Source organism: Anopheles ziemanni, chromosome 2, assembly GCF_943734765.1.
Source record: "Anopheles ziemanni chromosome 2, idAnoZiCoDA_A2_x.2, whole genome shotgun sequence".
In the NCBI taxonomy this organism is placed as follows: Eukaryota; Metazoa; Arthropoda; class Insecta; order Diptera; family Culicidae; genus Anopheles; species Anopheles ziemanni.
In genome coordinates, this window is record NC_080705.1 from 68,970,746 (window position 1) to 68,989,663 (window position 18,918).

Sequence of the window (18,918 nt, forward strand, 5' to 3'; positions counted from 1 at the left end):
GGGACGGCACTAGAGACAAATCGAAAGTGCACTAGCGAAGAAGGAAAGATAGAGAGAGGGAGAGATGGAGAGAAAAAAAAGCCCAGCATTGGAAGCATACGTGCTGCATCGGAGCGCAGCAAAGGTTTGCTTGGGAGAAAGTTTTCCGATTCAAAGAAATGCTGCTGACCACCGTCCACTACCCTTCTCACCCCTGCCACCCTGCCACTAATCTCCCGCCGCACGTTCCGTTCAGGCTCCGCTGCCATCGCACGAGGGACGGACTATTTACGTTCGAAAATATCGAATTTTCCTACACGAGAAAGTTTCGTACCGAAAAAAGCTCCACTTGCCAATATCAGCATGCAAGCATTAGGTAGTGAGTGGAGGAGGGGAGGAGGGGGGGGGGGGCTGAAAATATTCATCTTTTGCTTTCTCATTAAAATACCGTCCAGCGTGCGAATCGCCAGCTAATGTAACGATTTCGATGGCCCTGCAAACATTTAAACCACCCCTCCCAGAAAGCATCCCCCAGAGGCGGAGGGTGAAAACTCCCCCCGGGCGTGAATCGAAGCCTCGTTTGTACCCAATTCTGGGATTCCGCTCGTTGCGTCAAGCTGGCCGGCGGCTGTGAAAGGCACCGGGACACCCAAGTCGGTTTGAAAAAGTGGCACCCTTCAAACGGGTTCCAGCCGAAAATTCGCCAACCGGGCGTCGGGTCCTCTGTTCTGCGAATCGGTAGCAAATTTATGGTTCAGCCACGCCGATCGACCTGCGCCCGCAAGGCCAAGGGAAAGGAAAAGCAGCAGCAGCACCTGTGCCTCGAAAGCGACGGTTATGCAACTGGTTGCTTCTTACACCTCCGTCCGGTGATTCGATTTGTACGCCGTCTAACGATCGATTTGCTTACGCATTCAATTTTCGTGGTACGTGATTCGGTTTGTTTTCCTTCCGTTCGGTAATCCATAACGCGCAGCATAAGCGTACGCCCCGAAAGCATGGCGCATTTAAATTCGTTGCTGTCCCTCATGAACGAAACGCTTTCAAATGGGCATCTAAGCTGCCGGTCGTTGAACCCCCCGGGGCAGGGTGTGTGGAGTGAAATTTCGGTTTCTACCGGCCACCAAAGTGAGAAATGTGCACCGTTGTGGCTATTTTGGAGTTATAAAATATCAAGTTAACCGATGGGAACCGATTTTTTTTTTCGACAAAAACAAACAGTTTCTATTACACTGAAAGTTCGTCGCTTGATGCCCACTCGTACAGAGTCTTTCGATTGTGAGCAACTGATTACGTGCCCAAATATCCCTGTGCTGTGTGCGGCACATTTCGTTTTACGGCCGGCACCGTATCCTGTACACTCGAATGCTAATTTTAAGCACACTTACAAAATCTGTGTTGTTTTCTTTTTCTTCACTTCACCATCTGAGAAAAAAAACAAACCGGTCCAGCAACGTCCACTTCCGCCGGCCGGGTGGAGGGAAACTTACAGTTTTTGTTTGGCTACTTTTGTGCCAGCGTCTCTGATTGTGGGTCCTCGTGGGCAAAAACCGTCGTCGGCGTGAAATCGACAAACCCAACAGAAACGGCATTCCTATGGTGGTGCAGGGGTGGAGAGCGGTGAGGGATCTCCAACCTCGGAACCCCTGTCAGGCGGGCAAGCATCACGCTCACGTGTGGATCTCGAAGCCATTCGCGTCGGGTTTCGATGACATACACGCCGATGGAATGGGAAGCGTCATGCAAATCGAACTACAATAGCGTCGACGGAGGGCCACGAAAATGCCACGGGTAAATGCTTAGTTTAGACGAGGCGCAAATGGCTGAAAATACACGCGAAAATATCAGTTTTGGTGTCACTTTTTTCTCGTTTCGTGTAGTCGTTAAAATTTGTAAGCTTACATTACCTTGTAAAATCGAATAAAATGCAAATAAATCCAGTGTAGATTTGCGCCTTTAACAGTAAACAAAAAGCACAGAGGTAATGTGTTCACCTAAATATGAACCACAAATATTAAACATCATCACAAACTATATTCTATCTGCTAGCACTCAATACCAAGTGCGCAAATTTTTGCAAATCAGTTTGTCTCTCAAAAAAATGGGAGCCTATTAAAGATAGTTTTCTGTGATGATGTATAATGTTGATAAAATTATAGTGAACACATTAATTTTCTACTGTTTTTACAGTTAAACACTCAAATCAGTATTAAACGCGCATGAAACAAAATGACAACAAAACTGATATTTTAGAGTGTATTTTCAGTCCTTTGCGTCTTCTCTAAACTAAGCATAACGGGTGTGTTAGATGAATGAGGAACATTATCCAACTGTATAGAAGCATCGAGAATATTTTTTCCATTTATTGAAATTATCTTTTTGTTTTGTTACGTTTTCTAAGCTTTCCTCATTGTTGAAAAGTAAATGGTATCCTCGTTGAAACGTGACACGATTGTTTTATGAGTGATACGATTATGAAATAGTGCTTATAGAAAATGTGTATATTTCGTAACGTGGGTTAATTGCCACCCTTCGTGAGGCCCGTTTTATTCGGTGGCACGAAAAACCTCTCTCTCCTCATCCAGATTAGTTTTCGGTATTTATTTTAATGTGTGAGGCTGGAAAAAAAACCAACAAAACAAACCGACGACCCACTTAATTTCGGGGTCACTCGTGACACACGTTTCGCTGACAACGGTTTTGTGTTTTTGGGTGTTTTTTTCATTTCCCACACCCCCCCGGCAACAATGCAGTACACGATGCACATGACATAGTTGGTGACATAGAAAAACCAACAACACGCTATGGACAGTAAAAACCTCTACGGAGGAGAGAAGATCAACCCACCCGCACCCTGGGGTGGGCGGTCATGTTTATTGATAAAACTTTCACCCGAAAAGCGCGGCGTTGTCCAACGCAACGGCGTGCCGGATGGAATTAAAGCGCGTGCGTTTACGTGCACCTCGTTTTGGCACACACACAAACACTTTTTGCTGGGCCGGAAAGTGGAAAAAACCAACGGACGAAGTGGTTAAACGGGCAATGGCAATTGTCTAAAAACGGCTGTCTCGCTGGAAGGAAAACGAAACTAGTGAAAAGGACTTTGTTTTTAGGAACGCAATAAACCATTTAGTTGAAGGAAAGGTGTTGAGGCTGGAAGGAAGAGGAGGTAGGGCAGTGATCCCATCTTCCAAAGAAGGAAGAAAGCGAAAGACCACTGGCAGGTTCATATAACTCGCACATCATAACGAATGGATGGATGGATGGCGATGATGGCGTTGGTGATGGAAAAACAAGGAATGAAAATAAAAACTGAACAGGCAATAATAAAACACTCTCAAAAGCGGGAGGAAAAACGCATCTTTAATTACTCTCGGGGCTGGAAACCGGCGACGATCGGGCGAAAACCGGTTGCGATCGATGAGTCAATGAGTTTTATTTGAGCGATCGATGCAAAAAATGTTCGATCCTCGAATCCGTCCTGCCTTGTGTCGCCTTTCCCGTCAAAACGACCAACGTTTTGAATAATTCCTCGATTTCTAGCTTTGGGACAACACGACAAGAACTCTCTTGGATCATCCCAACGGCACGGAATGGTAAGAAGATGAAAAGAAACAACAAAGGCGAGTCCATCGGAACGAAAACGGCTCCCTCTCGGCTGCCCGCTGCCAGTTGGCCACTTTCACCCGGCACCCAGACGAGGCACAGTTTCTCTTTTCGCTCGGAAACCGTACGCGCATCACATCTCGCTGGTCGCCACGTGGAGAAACCACCGTCTTCAAGATCAATCAATCGAACGGCTCGGACGGCCATTTAGGTCGCGCCACGAGTGCGGAATTTCTTTCACGGGACCGAAACGAAATCGAGAGTGAACGTCCGGACGGTTGTCGTCCCTGAAATGTCTCGGAGACTTGCGTTGGGATCAGGAAACGAACCTCCTGCGAAAACCTGAACACAAATGGACATTCGAATGCAGCGAGATATACAATGTGCGCACATGATGGCCCGAAAAAAACCGGAATGTCCACCTGCCCCATCTCGGGAGCACGGTCGGTGGCAACATTCGTCGTTTTGGTTCGTTTCATTTCCGTGTACAGCGCGCGTTTTGTTGGGGAAATAATCAAAAACAACGAGCGTTGACTCGTGTACGTAAAGTTCATTTCGCTCACACGCAAGATCACGAATTTCAATTGCTCGTCAATCGAGTTGAATAACTCTGCGTGCGATGGTTTATTGCTTGTCCGTATGCGTATCATTTTATTCCGCCCCGAGAGGCGATCGTTCCGCCAGCCATTAAATTGGAAGAAGCTTAATATTCATACGATCACGGTTGAGCGGCTGCCTTTCCCCCGAAAAGCACACCGTTCGGTTCGATCGAATTACGTGTTCGGTTTGGGTGGATGTTACTTAAGAACTTCTGCAAACGCTTCTCCCCTTCCAAGACGCGGCCTTTTTCTTTCCCAGGAAGCCCCATTTTCCAGCCTCGCGCCATTTTTAGCCCGAGGTCTTTGGAGCAGCGGCCACGCACAACAACACCACGGGCATAAAATGTATGTTACGGGAGCTTTCACACCTCCTCCCCGCACACCGACCCATTTCACTTCCTCGCGATTCCCACGAATTTCCCCCCCTTCATCTCATGTTTTACTATTTTGAGCTCGAGCTCAGCTTCTCTCCATCACGTCGCTGAAGATAATCTCCGCTTCGGGGGGGGAAAAGAGAGAAAAACCAGCCCAATAGATCCCCTCCCCTTTGCATCCTCCTCTTTCCCCACAAAGGGTCCCGATTGTTTGGGGCCTCAGCCGAACGGACCGATCGTTTCTCACGCGACGCACCGAGGCTAACCTTATTTCAGCGCAATTAAGAGCATAAACTCGGCATCTGCGCGGCATCTTCTGCACAACCATGTGCGCATGTGTGTGTGTGTTTTGGGTACTATCTTTTATTTTCTAATTTTTGTTAGCCCACTCTCCATCATTTCCCTTCGCCTGTTTCTGCGAAGCGAAGTTCCCTCCTCCGTCGGCAACGCTGAACGGTTTCGTGCTGTTCCTTCATTAGTAATCTTATTTGGTAATCGGAACGCGTTCCTTCCCCCCGGCGGGTGGAAAATAAATTACTGTTTGCACTTGCTCCGGTCGGCTGGACTGCAGTTTTCGATCGATTTGCATGTTTTGCAAAAATAAGTTGCCTGTTTTCTCCCCAAGTGGGTTGCTCCAGGGAGACGAAAGTACGAAAATGCCGCATTCCGGTGGGTGCTGACCCTGTTTCCCGTTAAAAGGGGATTTATGTGTTGGAAATTGGCACATTTGCTAAAATTTTCTTGGGTGCTGTTTGGGGGAAATAAAATGTACTACAACTGGGGGCGGATTACGTGTTCTAGAGGCCCCAAGCTGCCACAAGTTGAAGGCCCAAAAAACATACATTGCACTCAACATTCAACTTTATGTTTCAAAATATGTAAAATTTCAACTACAATGCAATCTAAAATTATCCTCAATATTATCCCTTGTTTTAAATGCCAAACGCCTTATTTTCAAAACCATATTTCACGCAAAACCATCTTTGCGAACTTTCCAAGAGAATCATTTTTCATAAATAGTATTTTCTATCAACAAAATTGACGAGTAATTTAATATTTTTCAGTTTTAACTAATCAGTTATTTAGTCTTTTAGAACCGAAAAAAATCTTTTTAGTGAAAAGTTCGTTTAAGAAAAGCTTAGTGCAACGCAAACGCATTAGAACTACTAACTATGCTTGGAAATGTGCAGGGCATTACTTTTGCTAACCCATGTCCACTATCCTAAAACTATTCTGAGATTTTTTCCACTTCTGGAAAATAATCTTTACACTGATCGCTCTTATATATGCTAGTTCATCAGTATTTTATATATTTATTACCTTAAAAAACACAAAACTATGACGTTTGGTCACCTTTTCCTAATCAAAGCACAATTCATTCGCAAATTCATCATGTATTTGATAAGGCACGTAACTTTTTTTGAAAAGTTATAAAAATTATTCCAACATTTGAAAAAAAAAATGGGAGAAAAAGGACGGACCCTCAATAAATGGGGGGCCCCAAGTAGCTACTTAGTTTGCTTACCCTGTCCCCCTGATGCGTCTCTGATAACAACACATATTGACCGATGGGATAGTAATGGCATTCTTATTTGTTCCGTTGCAGGTTCGCCTTGGAATATCAACATAATGTCGTCGCCGGGGCTCACGGCACTCGGTGAGTCGACGCGGCTGGTGCCGGCCAACCTGCCGGCGGTTTTTGAGGTGCTGCCGCCCCCGGGCGCCTCGATCCGCGGCAGCGACTGCGTGGCGACGGTCCTGTCGCCGAGCAAGACGAAGGTGTCGGCGCGCGTCACGCACGAGTCGGCCAACGGCGCGCTGCGGATCGAGTTCGTCCCGTCGGAGGTCGGCACGCACATCGTCGAGGCCGCGATCGGCGGCACGTCGCTGGTCGGCGGCCCGCTCATTGCCAAGGTGTATGACTCGAGCCTGATCCAGGTGACGGACGTGAACGGTGGCGTCGTCGGCCAGCCGTGCCAGTTCCGGGTGGACGCGAGCGCCGCCGGCGAGGGCCAGCTCGAGATCTCGATCAACGAGGGCGAGGTGCCGAACCACGTGCAGGTGGTGGGCGGGGGCCGCTGCCTGGTGTCGTTCACGCCCGAGCAGGCCAAGCCGCACCTGATCGACATCAAGTTCAACGGCGAAACGGTGATCGGCTGCCCGTTCGTGTGCTCCGTGGCGGACACGAGCCGCGTCCTGCTGAACCTCGCCAACCTCGAGCTGATCCCGGTGAACCGGCCGGCCTCGTTTCACATCACCGTCAGCGGGGGCGGTGCGGCCGAGCTGGCCGTCAGTGTGCGCGGACCGCAGGGCGAACTTCCGGTGCGCGTGACCGGTGACATCCACGCCGGATTCACGGCCGAGTTCACGCCGAACCACGTCGGCGCGCACACGATCAACGTCGAGTACAACGGGTACCCGGTGCAGGGTACGCCGTTCGTGGCCAAGTCGTACGACGCCACCAAGGTGGCGGTCGGCTCGGTGTCGAAGGGCACCGTCGGCCGGCCGGTACAGTTCACGGTCGATGCGGGCGACGCCGGCGAGGGCAACCTCGAGATTACAATCTCCGCCAAAGGCCACAACATTCCCACGCAGGTGCACCCGCAGGGAAACGCCAAGTAAGTAGCCATTCCAGCGGTAACAGTCACCATTTGCAGACCTTTTGTCTTTTCAAGCTGTCGAAAATGTCGTTCAGTTTTTTTGTCATGTAATTGTCCTCTTTTCAATTAACTGTCTAAAGTCATTCTGTTTCGTACATTTTCTCCGCTCTTGATGAAAAATAACTAGGCTTTCACAATTATTTTATTTAATACTATAAAGAGTGTAAAAGCAACGACTAAAACTAAAAAGGATCAAAAAGTGATCCCAATTTTCAAAACTATTTATCTGTTCTAGAAAAGGTTAAAGCCGGAGGTGGATCAATTTCCATCACCTTAAATTATTACCTTTACCAACAATCTAGGTCAAAGCTAAAATTTTAGATTACTTTAAAAATACGGTGCTTTTTTATATATGTACAAGTTTTTTAACTAAACGAAAGCAAGTTCAAAAAGTGTTGCTCAAGAATGATTCAAGTATCTTACCAAATTTCTTCTAGCTTCTTTCATTGCAAATTCATAAGAGATTTCATCAGCATACGAGTTATGTAGGAATTCTATATTTAATATAAATTATAATCGTTTGATTCTGCCTTTTCGATCCATTTTTTAAGATAACAAACACTCTCTTATGGCATAACACATAGGCAATGATATGAGGAAATTATACCTTATCAACATAACAAAACAGTTTTCTTCATATTTTATACAATAAAAACACCCTTGTCAACTTCATAATTCATCCAATGCTCAGGGCCTAAGCAGTCACTTTGTTTGCCCATTGAAAAATCCGCATTCGGTTTCAAAAGTAAAATAAAACTTTACTGTTGAACAGCAGTATCCACATTCCTAGTCATTTTACTCGTATGTTTCATCAATATTTAGGCATTTTGGAAAGAGTTTCTTCAAATTCAATTACAACTTCGCGTTCATCTAGTTTGACTATTCAGGACTAATCATAAAGATTGTCTTGTTTAGCGCTAACCTTTTTCGTTAGAAAACTTTTAGTCCCTTTAGCAAATCTTTGTTTGAAAGATTTAAGGTCTGCAATTCATGTGACTCCCCTCCCATTAATCCTCCCACGTCGTCTTATCATCTAACAAACTCTTGGTGTACCATTTTAGATTCGCCGTCTCGTTCGTACCGGCCGAGCCCTGCGAGCACATCATCAACGTTTCCTTCAACAAAATGCTCGTCCCCGGCTGCCCGATCACCGTCATCATCAACGGTGGCACCACCGGGCCCCAGGTGTCCCTCGGTGGCCCGGGGCCGCTGCACATGCCCAACTCGCTGGTCATCAACCACGCCGGAGGCCGCCTGGAGGACATCGAAGTGAATGTCGAAGGTAGGTGGTGGCCCGCCAGCGCCAGTCCGGTAGATTGTAACGTAGTCTTTGTGTAGTTTGTAGTTGTGTATCTGTCCTGTGTGCGCGTGTATGTGTGTATACTGTATGTTTTACCGCGTTGTAATGAGTTTTCCTTTCATTATCAATGGCGCGAGTGCGCCACCCGTCGTGCCCGCTAGCACCTAAGTTCTGTAATTCCCGAAAACCAAAACCTTTCCACCGATGTTTCCCTCTTATTGTCGTATATCGTAGCCGTATCGCAGTTGATAGAACTTCTTTTCTACACTCTCTGTCATAATGCATTTCCTGTTTTCGTTACATTCTCAAACTTCTACATCGAATAGACTTTGGCGCATTGTATGTACTCACTTTCGGGCGCAGCAAATGATAAAATTTTAGAAATTAATTTTTAAAACCCCAAAAAACAAAAATCTGACAGCACCGTGACTAGCACAAGAAGGGCAACTGTGTTCGGTTTTTCCCTTATAATTTCCCCATCTTATCTGTTTCACCTACCAGCTGCAAAAATCACTCGCGAACTTGTGAAATAATACCGGTACCACATGGTAGCACCTTTCATCTCATTCAGGAACAATTCGAGCAAACTAAATTTTAATGCACAGTGTGAAGATAAATTGGTTATTAGAATCGAAATGAGAAATTAAACCGAAGGAAAAAGCTTGATTGAATTGATGAATATATTCTTCATCATAAAGAGAGATGTTTTCTTGAAATTGTTCGTTAGCTAGGATTATTGAAAGAGGCAACGAAAACAGTCGAACGAAAAGTTGTTTGTTCTAAACACAGAAGGGAAATATTTAATCTATGTTTAATGATATTGAATATGTGTCCATATGATTGTGGTTGCGAATTGATCTGGCTTTCTAAATTTGTAAACCTTTTGAAACAAAAGTATCGGTGTCCCAAAAGCGAGGGAATCCAAAAACACCATAATTACCAACCACAATCATTCTCCTCCCGTTCCATAACCTATAATTCTTTCCTTCAGTTCTTCAGCGCTGTACAAAAAAAAAACCGTTTTAATCTGACCGGGTGTCTTCACCTCTCTTTTCATTTACATGTACATTCCAGGGCGACGTAGACTTTTGTACTAGATCCCTTCTTGATCGATTGCGTCCCTTCTCTGGTTGCAATTGCAAATTCCATTTGTTTCCGGTTAATGATTATCAGCACCATTTTTTTTTTCTTTAAACTTTATCTAACGCTAATCAAAAGCTAATCGGTGGTTAGAAAATAAGCAAAAATTTAAAGCAAAAAAATACGAAAACCGATCCTGTGCCAATGGCGACGGAGCACATTTCGCCTTCCGCCGCCAGCCTCCGAAAGGAATGGCCGACCCCAGCTGGTGGGGTTTGCCCTTTTGCCATCGTGATGTACCATTACCCTTTTTTTACCACGCCGCGGTGTTCGGTGGACGAATATAATCCTAACGATAAGTAACAACACCAAACCAGCACGTAGCGAATATATTAATCCCGGCATTTCAAGTTTTTTTTTAAACAAAATACAAACAGAAAGATTTCTAACGCCCCTCGCGTGTTAACACCATTGGGAAACCGATCCGCGTGAGTTCTATTTCAAATGCTACCGTTAAATTAACCGTCAAGGAATGTAATGTTTAAGTTAAGGCTGCTGCAAGAATAAATCCAATACGTTGGGAGGCGAAGAAAGAGGGAACGAGTGAGTACATCACTGCTCGGAATGTCCTGCACGTTAATCTAGCATAGCTGTTAACGCTTGTATGTATGTATCTACCTACCCGCCCTTTCTACTACCCACCAACTGACTGTAACACCATAGACACCCCACAACACACATTCGTATCCTGAACACATGCACTCGTTTGCTAACACACACAAAAAAAAATAAAACAACTGTAGTTTCCGTTTTCCCTGGTTTTGTTTGTGTGGTGGACAAATACAATATATCTCGACTAATAAACATATATTAGATAAACTGCATGCGCATGATGGTAGTTTTGCTTAGCATCCTTTCCCACAATTTTTTTTCCGCGCGGGTTACGAAAGGAAAAAGCCCCCTCCCCCCACTCGCCCGGTGTAAAATTCCCAACTCCTTGACCAAAAACCGAAATCCGAACCACCAACGTCCCCAAACAAGTAGACGATGGTCGAAAAAGCCCCCGTTCCGTTCTGTTGTTTTTGTTATCTAAAACCCAACCAAACCCAATCGTTCCGCCACACTCCACTCCAGGCCCTTCCGGTCACTCGGTGCCGGCGCAGGTCTTACAGACGGCCGACGGTGTGTTTAAGGCCGAGTTTGTGCCGCGTGTCGTCGGCGAGCATCGGGTCAGCGTCAGCGTCGAGGGACAACCGACCGTCGGCAGTCCGTACTCCGCCAAGGTAAGTGGAACCCGCTAGAACTAGATGCTACTCCACTCCGCTCCGCTGCGACTGTGTCCGTTGCTCCGGGGCTAGTTTACGCAATGTTAATTTGCCTCCAAGGCCACGATCGATCGAGTGAGGAATTTCATAGGTGTGACATTACACCTAGCGGATCGGGAAGCTGTAGGAAGACATTCGCAATCCGCTCAAGGTGGCTCTCATCGAAGCAACTTTCTATAACAGTGTGTGAGCGAAGATTTGCTACTCCATGTCCAGGAATGTGCGAGCTTTTGTATCACAGACTATGCCCTACTATTGCAAAAAGAAATGTTCATACCCGATCACTCTTCCATATTGATTTCCACATTGTGAAATCATATTCCAAAGTCCGTAGTTCTTCCCTGTGATTTTCTTTCTGTTGTCAACATGTCGCAATTTTAGAAATTAACCAAAAATATCCTACAATGTTGTAATTTTAAACAAGAAATTAAAAATTGAAAACCAACTTGACCAAATTACTATAACGTTTGCATTAAAAAATAGACAAATTTTAACGAACTTTCATGCAAAAACGAAAAACGCTAGCAACTTTCTGTTAACAAATTAAAGAGAAGCTTTTCGTTCACATTCAGGAGAAGAACTGTAGCATTTAAATGAATCCGCCGTGGCTAAAAACATTAAACCAACTTCGTTTGATTACATGTTGGAGTATCCAGTTTTAACGTAGAACGAACTTGTTTGATGTTGTGAGACAATTCCTGTCCGTCAAACTCAGCTGATTTGGATTTTTGACTATTTGGTCACCTATGGAGAAAGGTTAAAAGTCATTTGGCCTAGGTCCGGCCATGGATCGTGCTGGGGGGCCACAAATTGCAACAGTCATATCATGCCCAAAGCCCATCGGAGAAGCTAGACCGGTCAAATATTATGAAAATACTCAACACTGCCAACCCTCCTTATGCCTCTCAACTGCAACCAATCGAAAAAAAAATTTAACTCTTAAAGGTACATTCCAAAATCCAAACGGAGTAGCATTTGATCATAAAAACCACACAACAACTGAAAAACATCCCTACATGACTGGTTCTGACGGCTTTGGTTAAAGTTTCGGCCAACGACCGTAAGGCCGGTTTACTGGCCTTCCTAATATTTTTTGAAAGTACTTAAAAGATGTAACCTTATAATAACATTTGCTTCATTCAATTAGCTTGGTTAACTTTTTTCTTATCGCCGATGAAAATGTGTCTATATTTAATGCAAACGTTAATTATACAATCTTTACCGAACGGCGCCCGCTTGCCATATGTGACGGCATCCAACGGTTCATTTGCGACGAATTCAGGCGAAAAATCGTTGTTAATCAACGATCTCTCGGTCGCTCATTTCGCGATCAATTTCACGTCCATCTTCCGGCTCGCTGCATATAAGCTCGTTCGCGGAGATAACGATCGAACCGTTTTTCGTTCACGTTGCGTATGTTCCCTTTGTCGATTCGAAAGCCAAACTTTGACAAAACGTGTAACGGAATGGAAATAGACCTCCCATAGTGTATTGCATACCGGTGACCCAATTCGAAACCTTTAAGATCGACGTTGATGTTAAATAAACAAACGACAACCGAGCTGGAGCCACTACAACCCAACGTTGTTGGTTGGGTAATGGCGGTTGGATGGGTTTTGAGCTAACGAATATTTCATAACCACAACGCCACGTGCAACACATTCTGCTTGGACGGAATTGCTTCCTCTTCGAGATAGGTTACGCGAATCCAAACGAAAGTCATGAGTTAAATGCCCTCCACCGTTCTTAACGCGCTGGTGGTTCCGAAAAAGTTAAAGTGACTAATAAAAAACCACCGGATCCAACTATGGTCCCCCGCTTTACCCCTCTTCAGAGTAATGCCGTGGCCGGTGTAGCTAAACGAATGCGTAATTAAAATGATACCAACCACATACTCTTTCGGTCGGTTTCTCGAGGCGATATACCAACGTCTTCTAATGCCACGTACACAACTTTGTGGAGGGTTTTGATACTGCTTCGTGCCACAGTGTCTTAGCTCGCAATTGTTTGAAGCAACCCTTTAACCTCTGGAACACCTCCTCCACTGTTTCGTTGGAAGGTTTCTGGAACTTGCCGATAGAATAGGAAAAGATCGAGAGATCAACCTTAGAATGAGCACGTGCTCGAAGAAACACTCGAACGAGTTGTGAGCAAGCGCCAAACAATTTGTGCCGACCACGCAGCTACGTGGTATAATTACCGTTAATTATTAACTTGGGCCTTCTATCACCATCACCACCACTACTACTATCGCGTGGTGCTAGTGGCCACCCGGTGCCGTTCTTCTTCACCGTTGCTCGTCGCAACTGTCAGATGTAGCACCCCACCGCGCTGTGGTTGTCTCAAGTCATTCCGATCACGTCCGACAGGCTGGTCGTGGTGACTACAAACAGCGACAGCTAGCAGCACTCTGCCCGGGTCGGACGCGGCCAGTTTCGATACTAACCTCGATCCATTCTTTCTCCATCCGTTCTCTGTCAACGCCACCGATCGCGGGAACCTACGTCGTACCACCGGGGGAACATCATGCAGGTCTACGACGTTACCGCCATCAAGGTAAAGAACGTCAACAATGGAACCGTCGGCAAGCCGGTCGTCTTCTTGGGTAAGTTTCCGCTCACGGAAGAGCGAGAGAGCGCTCAGTAATAAACCCTTGAACGCATCGTTTTTTTACCTCTCTCACACACACGCACGCCAGTCGAAACATCCCAGGCCGGACCGGGCAATCTAGAGGTTACGGTCAACGGGGGCCGCGTGCCAACGTCGGCCCAGGCGCAGGGTCAACACACTTACGCGATCAGCTTCACGCCCCGCGAGGCACAGAACCACACGGTCGAGCTGCGCTTCAACGGACAGGACGTACCGGGCAGTCCGTTCACCTGTAAGGTAAGGAGGCGGCACTAACTAACCTCACTTCCGCGGCCGGAGTGCGTCCCTTTTTGGGCCAACCTATAAAGTGAGCAGTCGATCGGGACAAATATGAACCGCGAGTGATTATGGTGGAGGGCTACGAATTTGTAGTGAAGTGTGTCATGTCTCGCCCTGGTGGTCTAGTGTCATATGCATAGGTTTCCACGCTGGCAGTCGATGCAGTGGCCAGTCGCGAGTGATGTGTCGGATAGTGGGAAAGCGCATTGGTTGGCCTGGGAGATGTTGCCGCCGAAGATTCCTTTGCAGGGTTAAAGTAGGTGATCCTTCTGACCAAAATCAAATCATAGGCGAAACAATTTTGAGTTCAATATCTCCACTTCAAGTGTAGTGATTTAAACAATATGAAAAATTTTCAATCATAGTAACCTGAATCACAAGAAATTCCCATCTAAGTGCGCTGTGTCTATACCGCATACGACCATATTGATTAAGTCCCGCTTCCATTGTAGGTATCTCCAGCGGCCAGAATCGTCAGCGGTGACCTCACGGATAAGGTGAGCGTTGGACAGGTGTTCGACTTTGTCGTCGAGTCCGACATTGCGCCCGTGGTGGAAGTTCTCGGACCGGCACGACGTCCCGTACGTGCAGATATCGTTCCGGCCACACCGTTGGGCTATCGCGTGAAGTTCGAACCGGTCGAAGTAGGCGACCATTCGGTGGAGGTACGGCTACCGGGCAGCGGACACGTCGAGGGTAGCCCCTTCCTGCTGAAGGCGTACTCGGCGGAAAAGGTCGTCGTCACGGACATACGGGCCGGGGTGGTAGGCAAGAGTGTCAGCTTCGGCATCAACGCCAGCCAGGCGGGGGCCGGCAATCTGGAGATCATCGTCGCCGTTGGGGGCAAGAATGTGCCAAACTTCGTGCAATCGGAGGGCAACGCGAGGTTCAAGGTGAACTTCAAACCGACGGAAGCGGCCACGCACTCGCTGTCGGTGCGATTCAATGGGTTCCCGGTGCCGGGGTCACCCTTCGCCTGTCACGTCACCCACGCGCCCGTATCCCTCTCGAAGGCCATCGCCACGGGCGATTGTCTACGGCAAGCTCCGGTGAAGTGTGAGAACGTGTTCGAGCTGGAAGGCTTCGATGGGATCGACCCGCAGGTGTTGATCACCTCACCGGCCGGGGACACGGTAGCGTCGCGGGTGAACTATCGCGACGACATCCACCTGGTGTCGTTCGTGCCAACCTCGGTCGGTCGGCATCTCATCAGCGTCACGGCGAACGATCAGCACATCAACGGGTCGCCCTTCTCCTGCAACGTGTTTGACGTCTCGCGAGTTTCCATCAGCGGACTGGACACACGGAGCACTATGGCGTCGCTCGGAGTGCCACTGACGTTCAGCGTCGATGCGGCCGGTGCAGGCGAAGGAACGCTGGAGCTGGTCGTCTCGACCGCCACGAGTACGGTGAAGGCGGAGGTGACGGCGTGCGCCAGAGGCTTGTACGACGTCACGTTCATCCCGCAGAGCTGCGAGCCACACTTTGTCAACATCACCTTCAACGACCTGTCCGTCGATGGTAGCCCGTTCCGGTGCGAAGTGCAGCAGAACACCCAGCACGTGCAGGTTGGCAACTCCACCCTCATCGAGCTGATTGCCGAGGATCAAACGGTGGAAATCTTCGACCCCGAGAACAAGCTCGTACCGTTCACACTTACGCGGAAGGCAGCCGAGTTTAAGGCGACCAAGATCGGCCAGTACGTGGTACGGTACATCGATCAGGAGACACGAAACTTCATCGCCGCTCGGACGATCAACGTCTTTGACCCGTCGATGGTGAAGATCGTGGAGGTGGGCGAGGCGTACTGTCACAAACCGGCCTCGATCGTGGTGAACGCAAACGAAGCGGGCCAAGGTACCCTCACCTCGATGGTGCGCTGCGGAGGACTGGAGGTACCGCACTCGATCCGCGGAACATCGAACAGTGGCATCTGGGAGATCGTGTACCATCCGACGCGTGTCGCACCGCACAAGATCATGATCCTCTACAACCAGGTGCCGATATCGAACAAGGCCATCGAAATCAACGTTCTTGCGCCGGCTATGAGCAAGGAGGTGAGTCTCTGTTTTATGCAGAAACAGTTTATTCGAACTTCTCATTTCAACAAACGAACCATTTCTTCTCCCAAGATCACCGTGAACGGATTGGGCCTGTATCAGGCACGGGTTGGGAAGACAACATCGTTCGCCATCGATACCGTCGGTCATCCGGCGCGCGAGTTCGACGTCGTGGTGTCGGGTCCGGGAGGGCAAGCGTTACCCGTGCGCTGCTACCAAACGAAAGGTGGCCACCTGCAGGCGGAATTTACCGTGCAGAAAGTTGGTCAATGTTTGATTGGTAAGTTAGGTGACCTGCGAAAGATCGCACAGATTTAAGATCAATGAAAAAAGCGGTCGCACCATACCATCTAATGAGGCAGAAACCCGAGGGAATATTTTTGACAGTTGGTTTGAGTTTTGTTTACCTCTTACGAGCAGCCGGGAAAGTGGGGTAAAACTGCAAATTTAGTTTGTTCCATCAACAGAGCAAGCAATAGAGGCGTTCGGTATATTGTAGAAAAGAGATCGGCACTCGTTTTCCAAAAAGGGCCACATGATTAAAGAGAAACCATCAGCGAGAATCAGATACCTTAAACGATGCTTTAATGAATTCAAAATAATACTAAACATTTTTGAATAGCTTTCCTGACAACCAGGCTTTGACCAGACCTCTCTTTTTATTGATCTTGCAAAGGTTGTTTCCGTGACAATCCTAGTAGGCGTCTCGGTTTAAGCGTCGTACTAATGGAAGGTTTCTGTGTCCCCCATTCCGCTTTCCAGATGTCCTCCATCAATCGAAACCATTGATGGGAAGCCCGTACACATGCGAGTCGTACGATCCGACCAAGATTCAGCTGCAGAAAGTGCCGAAAATGAACCTATGCAACAACTCACCCATTTCCTGGATCGGTAAGCGCAATGGTTTAATACCGTACCGGTGAGCATGCTCTCATTCCTGTTCCTTCGTTTTAGTTCAATCGGAATCAGCTGGTGTGGCGGAAATCGAAGTGACTGTCCTCTCACCCACGGGACAGAATGTTCCGGTGAAGCTTACGCAACAGGACGACTATGAGCATCAGATAGAGTTCGTCCCGCAGGCCGCCGGTCACTACAAGGCTTCGATCATGTACGGCGGTGAAGCCGTCCCGAACAGCCCGATAACGTTCGCGGTACAATCGGTCGGTGGAAAGACGGACAGTCACGCGTCCGGAAACGGGCTCGAGGTGGCCCACCGTGGCAAGGAAACGTCGTTCGTGGTGTTCTGCCCGACGGCACCGAACGTGCAGATCGAGCGTAGCGACGAGCAGGCGGAACGGATCGAACCGCGCATCAAGAACCTTGGCAACAACCAGTGGAAGATCTTCTACACTATCCTCACGGTCGGTCGGTATGAGATACGGGCGAGCTGTACGAACCGGGGCCCACTGCCGGGCTCTCCGTGGAACATCTCGTGTCTCGATCCGGCTAAGGTGACGCCGATCGGAGGATGGGGCTCGTTGCTGGATGGAAGCGGGAAGCTGGTGCTTCCGAGCAAGATCGTGTTCGACACGAGCATGGCCGGACCGGGAGAGCTTATGTGCTACGTGGACGATGCGGAGGTGATGGTGGAGAAACAGGCCAATGGCAAGAGCGTCCTGTTCCTGTCCGACGATGGGCTGGCGAAGGGCGAGCACAATTTCGATCTCACCTGGTCCGGGCTGCCAATCTCGCAGAGCCCTGGCTTTGTGTACGTGACGGGCATGTCGGTGGGATCGGATAAGGTTGTACTGACGGGGCGCGGGCTCACGACGGCTCAGGTTGGAGAGGTGTCACACTTCACGATCGACGCAACGGATGCGCTTTCGGGCAAGCCGGAGGTGCACATGGCGTACGAGGATGGTGAACCGTTGCCGGTCACGCTTCTTCAGCCACGTCCGAACGAATTGATCTGGTTGGCTTCCTACAATCCGCACAAATCCACCGGAGGTCCGCTGAGTCTGGAGGTGGAATGGAACGGACGGACGATCAAGGGATGTCCACTGACGATATCGGTCGGACCGGCGGTGGACGCCGCGAAGGTGCTCTGCTCGGGTGAAGGCCTCCGCAACGGTGTCGTGGGACGGGAAATCAAATCCTGGATCGACACCCGCCGGGCTGGTCCGGGTGAGCTGACGGCACACTGTGCAGGACCGCGGAAAGTTGCCTACTGCGAGCTGTACGATCACGGTGATGCCACCTTCACGCTCAACGTCAAACCACAGGAACCGGGACGACACACGCTCACGATCAAGTACGGTGGACAGCACGTTCCCGGATCGCCGTACACGCTGCGTGTCGTTGGTGCTCCGGATGCGAGCAAAGTGCGTGTGTACGGCCCGGGAATCGAGCACGGCGTGTTGGCCACATTCCAGTCAAGGTTCATCGTGGACACGCGCGGCGCCGGCGCTGGGCAGCTGACGGTGCGCGTCCGAGGTCCCAAGGGTGCCTTCCGGGTTGAGATGCAGCGCGAAAGTCAAAAAGATCGAACCATTCTCTGCAAGGTAATGATCGGACGGAATCGGAAACCACCAGAACGCCAAGCTACAACCCTTTCTTTTTCTTTCCAGTACGATCCCACCGAACCAGGTGACTACCGAGTGGAGGTAAAGTGGGCCGGAGAGCTCGTCCCCGGTTCGCCCTTCCCCGTGCTCATCTTCGACACCCAGGAGGAGTTGAAACGATTTCTGCACGGAAACTGAGAACCACACGTTGGTGGAGGAAACGAAGCGAACATTCCCATTCGCTGCATAGCATTACAATAAGGGAACGCGGAATGTAGGTTAGCAAACGGAGAGCAAGAAGCAGCACACAGCTAGGTTAATTAACGTTCGTTGGATGTTGGATGTTTGAAACGTGGGCGGAAAGACACCGCCATCCCCTCGTGCGATTTCGTTTCGGGGGTAAAGTAGACGACGCGATTGTTTATTTTAATTGTTTAAGTTTTACAACGTGCATCGAAGAAAACAAACACTACGGGGGGAAAAAGGAAATATTGCTAACATTTAGT

The 18,918-nt window shown here is 48.5% G+C and overlaps 1 protein-coding gene across 2 annotated transcripts in view; it reads left to right on the top strand.

Annotated features, from left to right (window-relative positions):
• The window catches only part of LOC131284664 (filamin-A), a 30,232-nt gene extending 11,622 nt beyond the window's left edge, over positions 1 to 18,610 (top strand). For both annotated transcript variants that reach the window (XM_058313529.1, XM_058313536.1), the window contains exons 7-16: positions 6,165 to 7,176; positions 8,280 to 8,500; positions 10,733 to 10,881; positions 13,456 to 13,528; positions 13,622 to 13,809; positions 14,304 to 15,908; positions 15,984 to 16,191; positions 16,674 to 16,802; positions 16,866 to 18,412; positions 18,479 to 18,610. In XM_058313529.1, the coding sequence (XP_058169512.1) occupies positions 6,165 to 7,176; positions 8,280 to 8,500; positions 10,733 to 10,881; positions 13,456 to 13,528; positions 13,622 to 13,809; positions 14,304 to 15,908; positions 15,984 to 16,191; positions 16,674 to 16,802; positions 16,866 to 18,412; positions 18,479 to 18,610 (5,264 nt within the window). The remainder of the gene's footprint in view (positions 1 to 6,164; positions 7,177 to 8,279; positions 8,501 to 10,732; positions 10,882 to 13,455; positions 13,529 to 13,621; positions 13,810 to 14,303; positions 15,909 to 15,983; positions 16,192 to 16,673; positions 16,803 to 16,865; positions 18,413 to 18,478) is intronic.
• Positions 18,611 to 18,918: the final 308 nt, after the last annotated feature.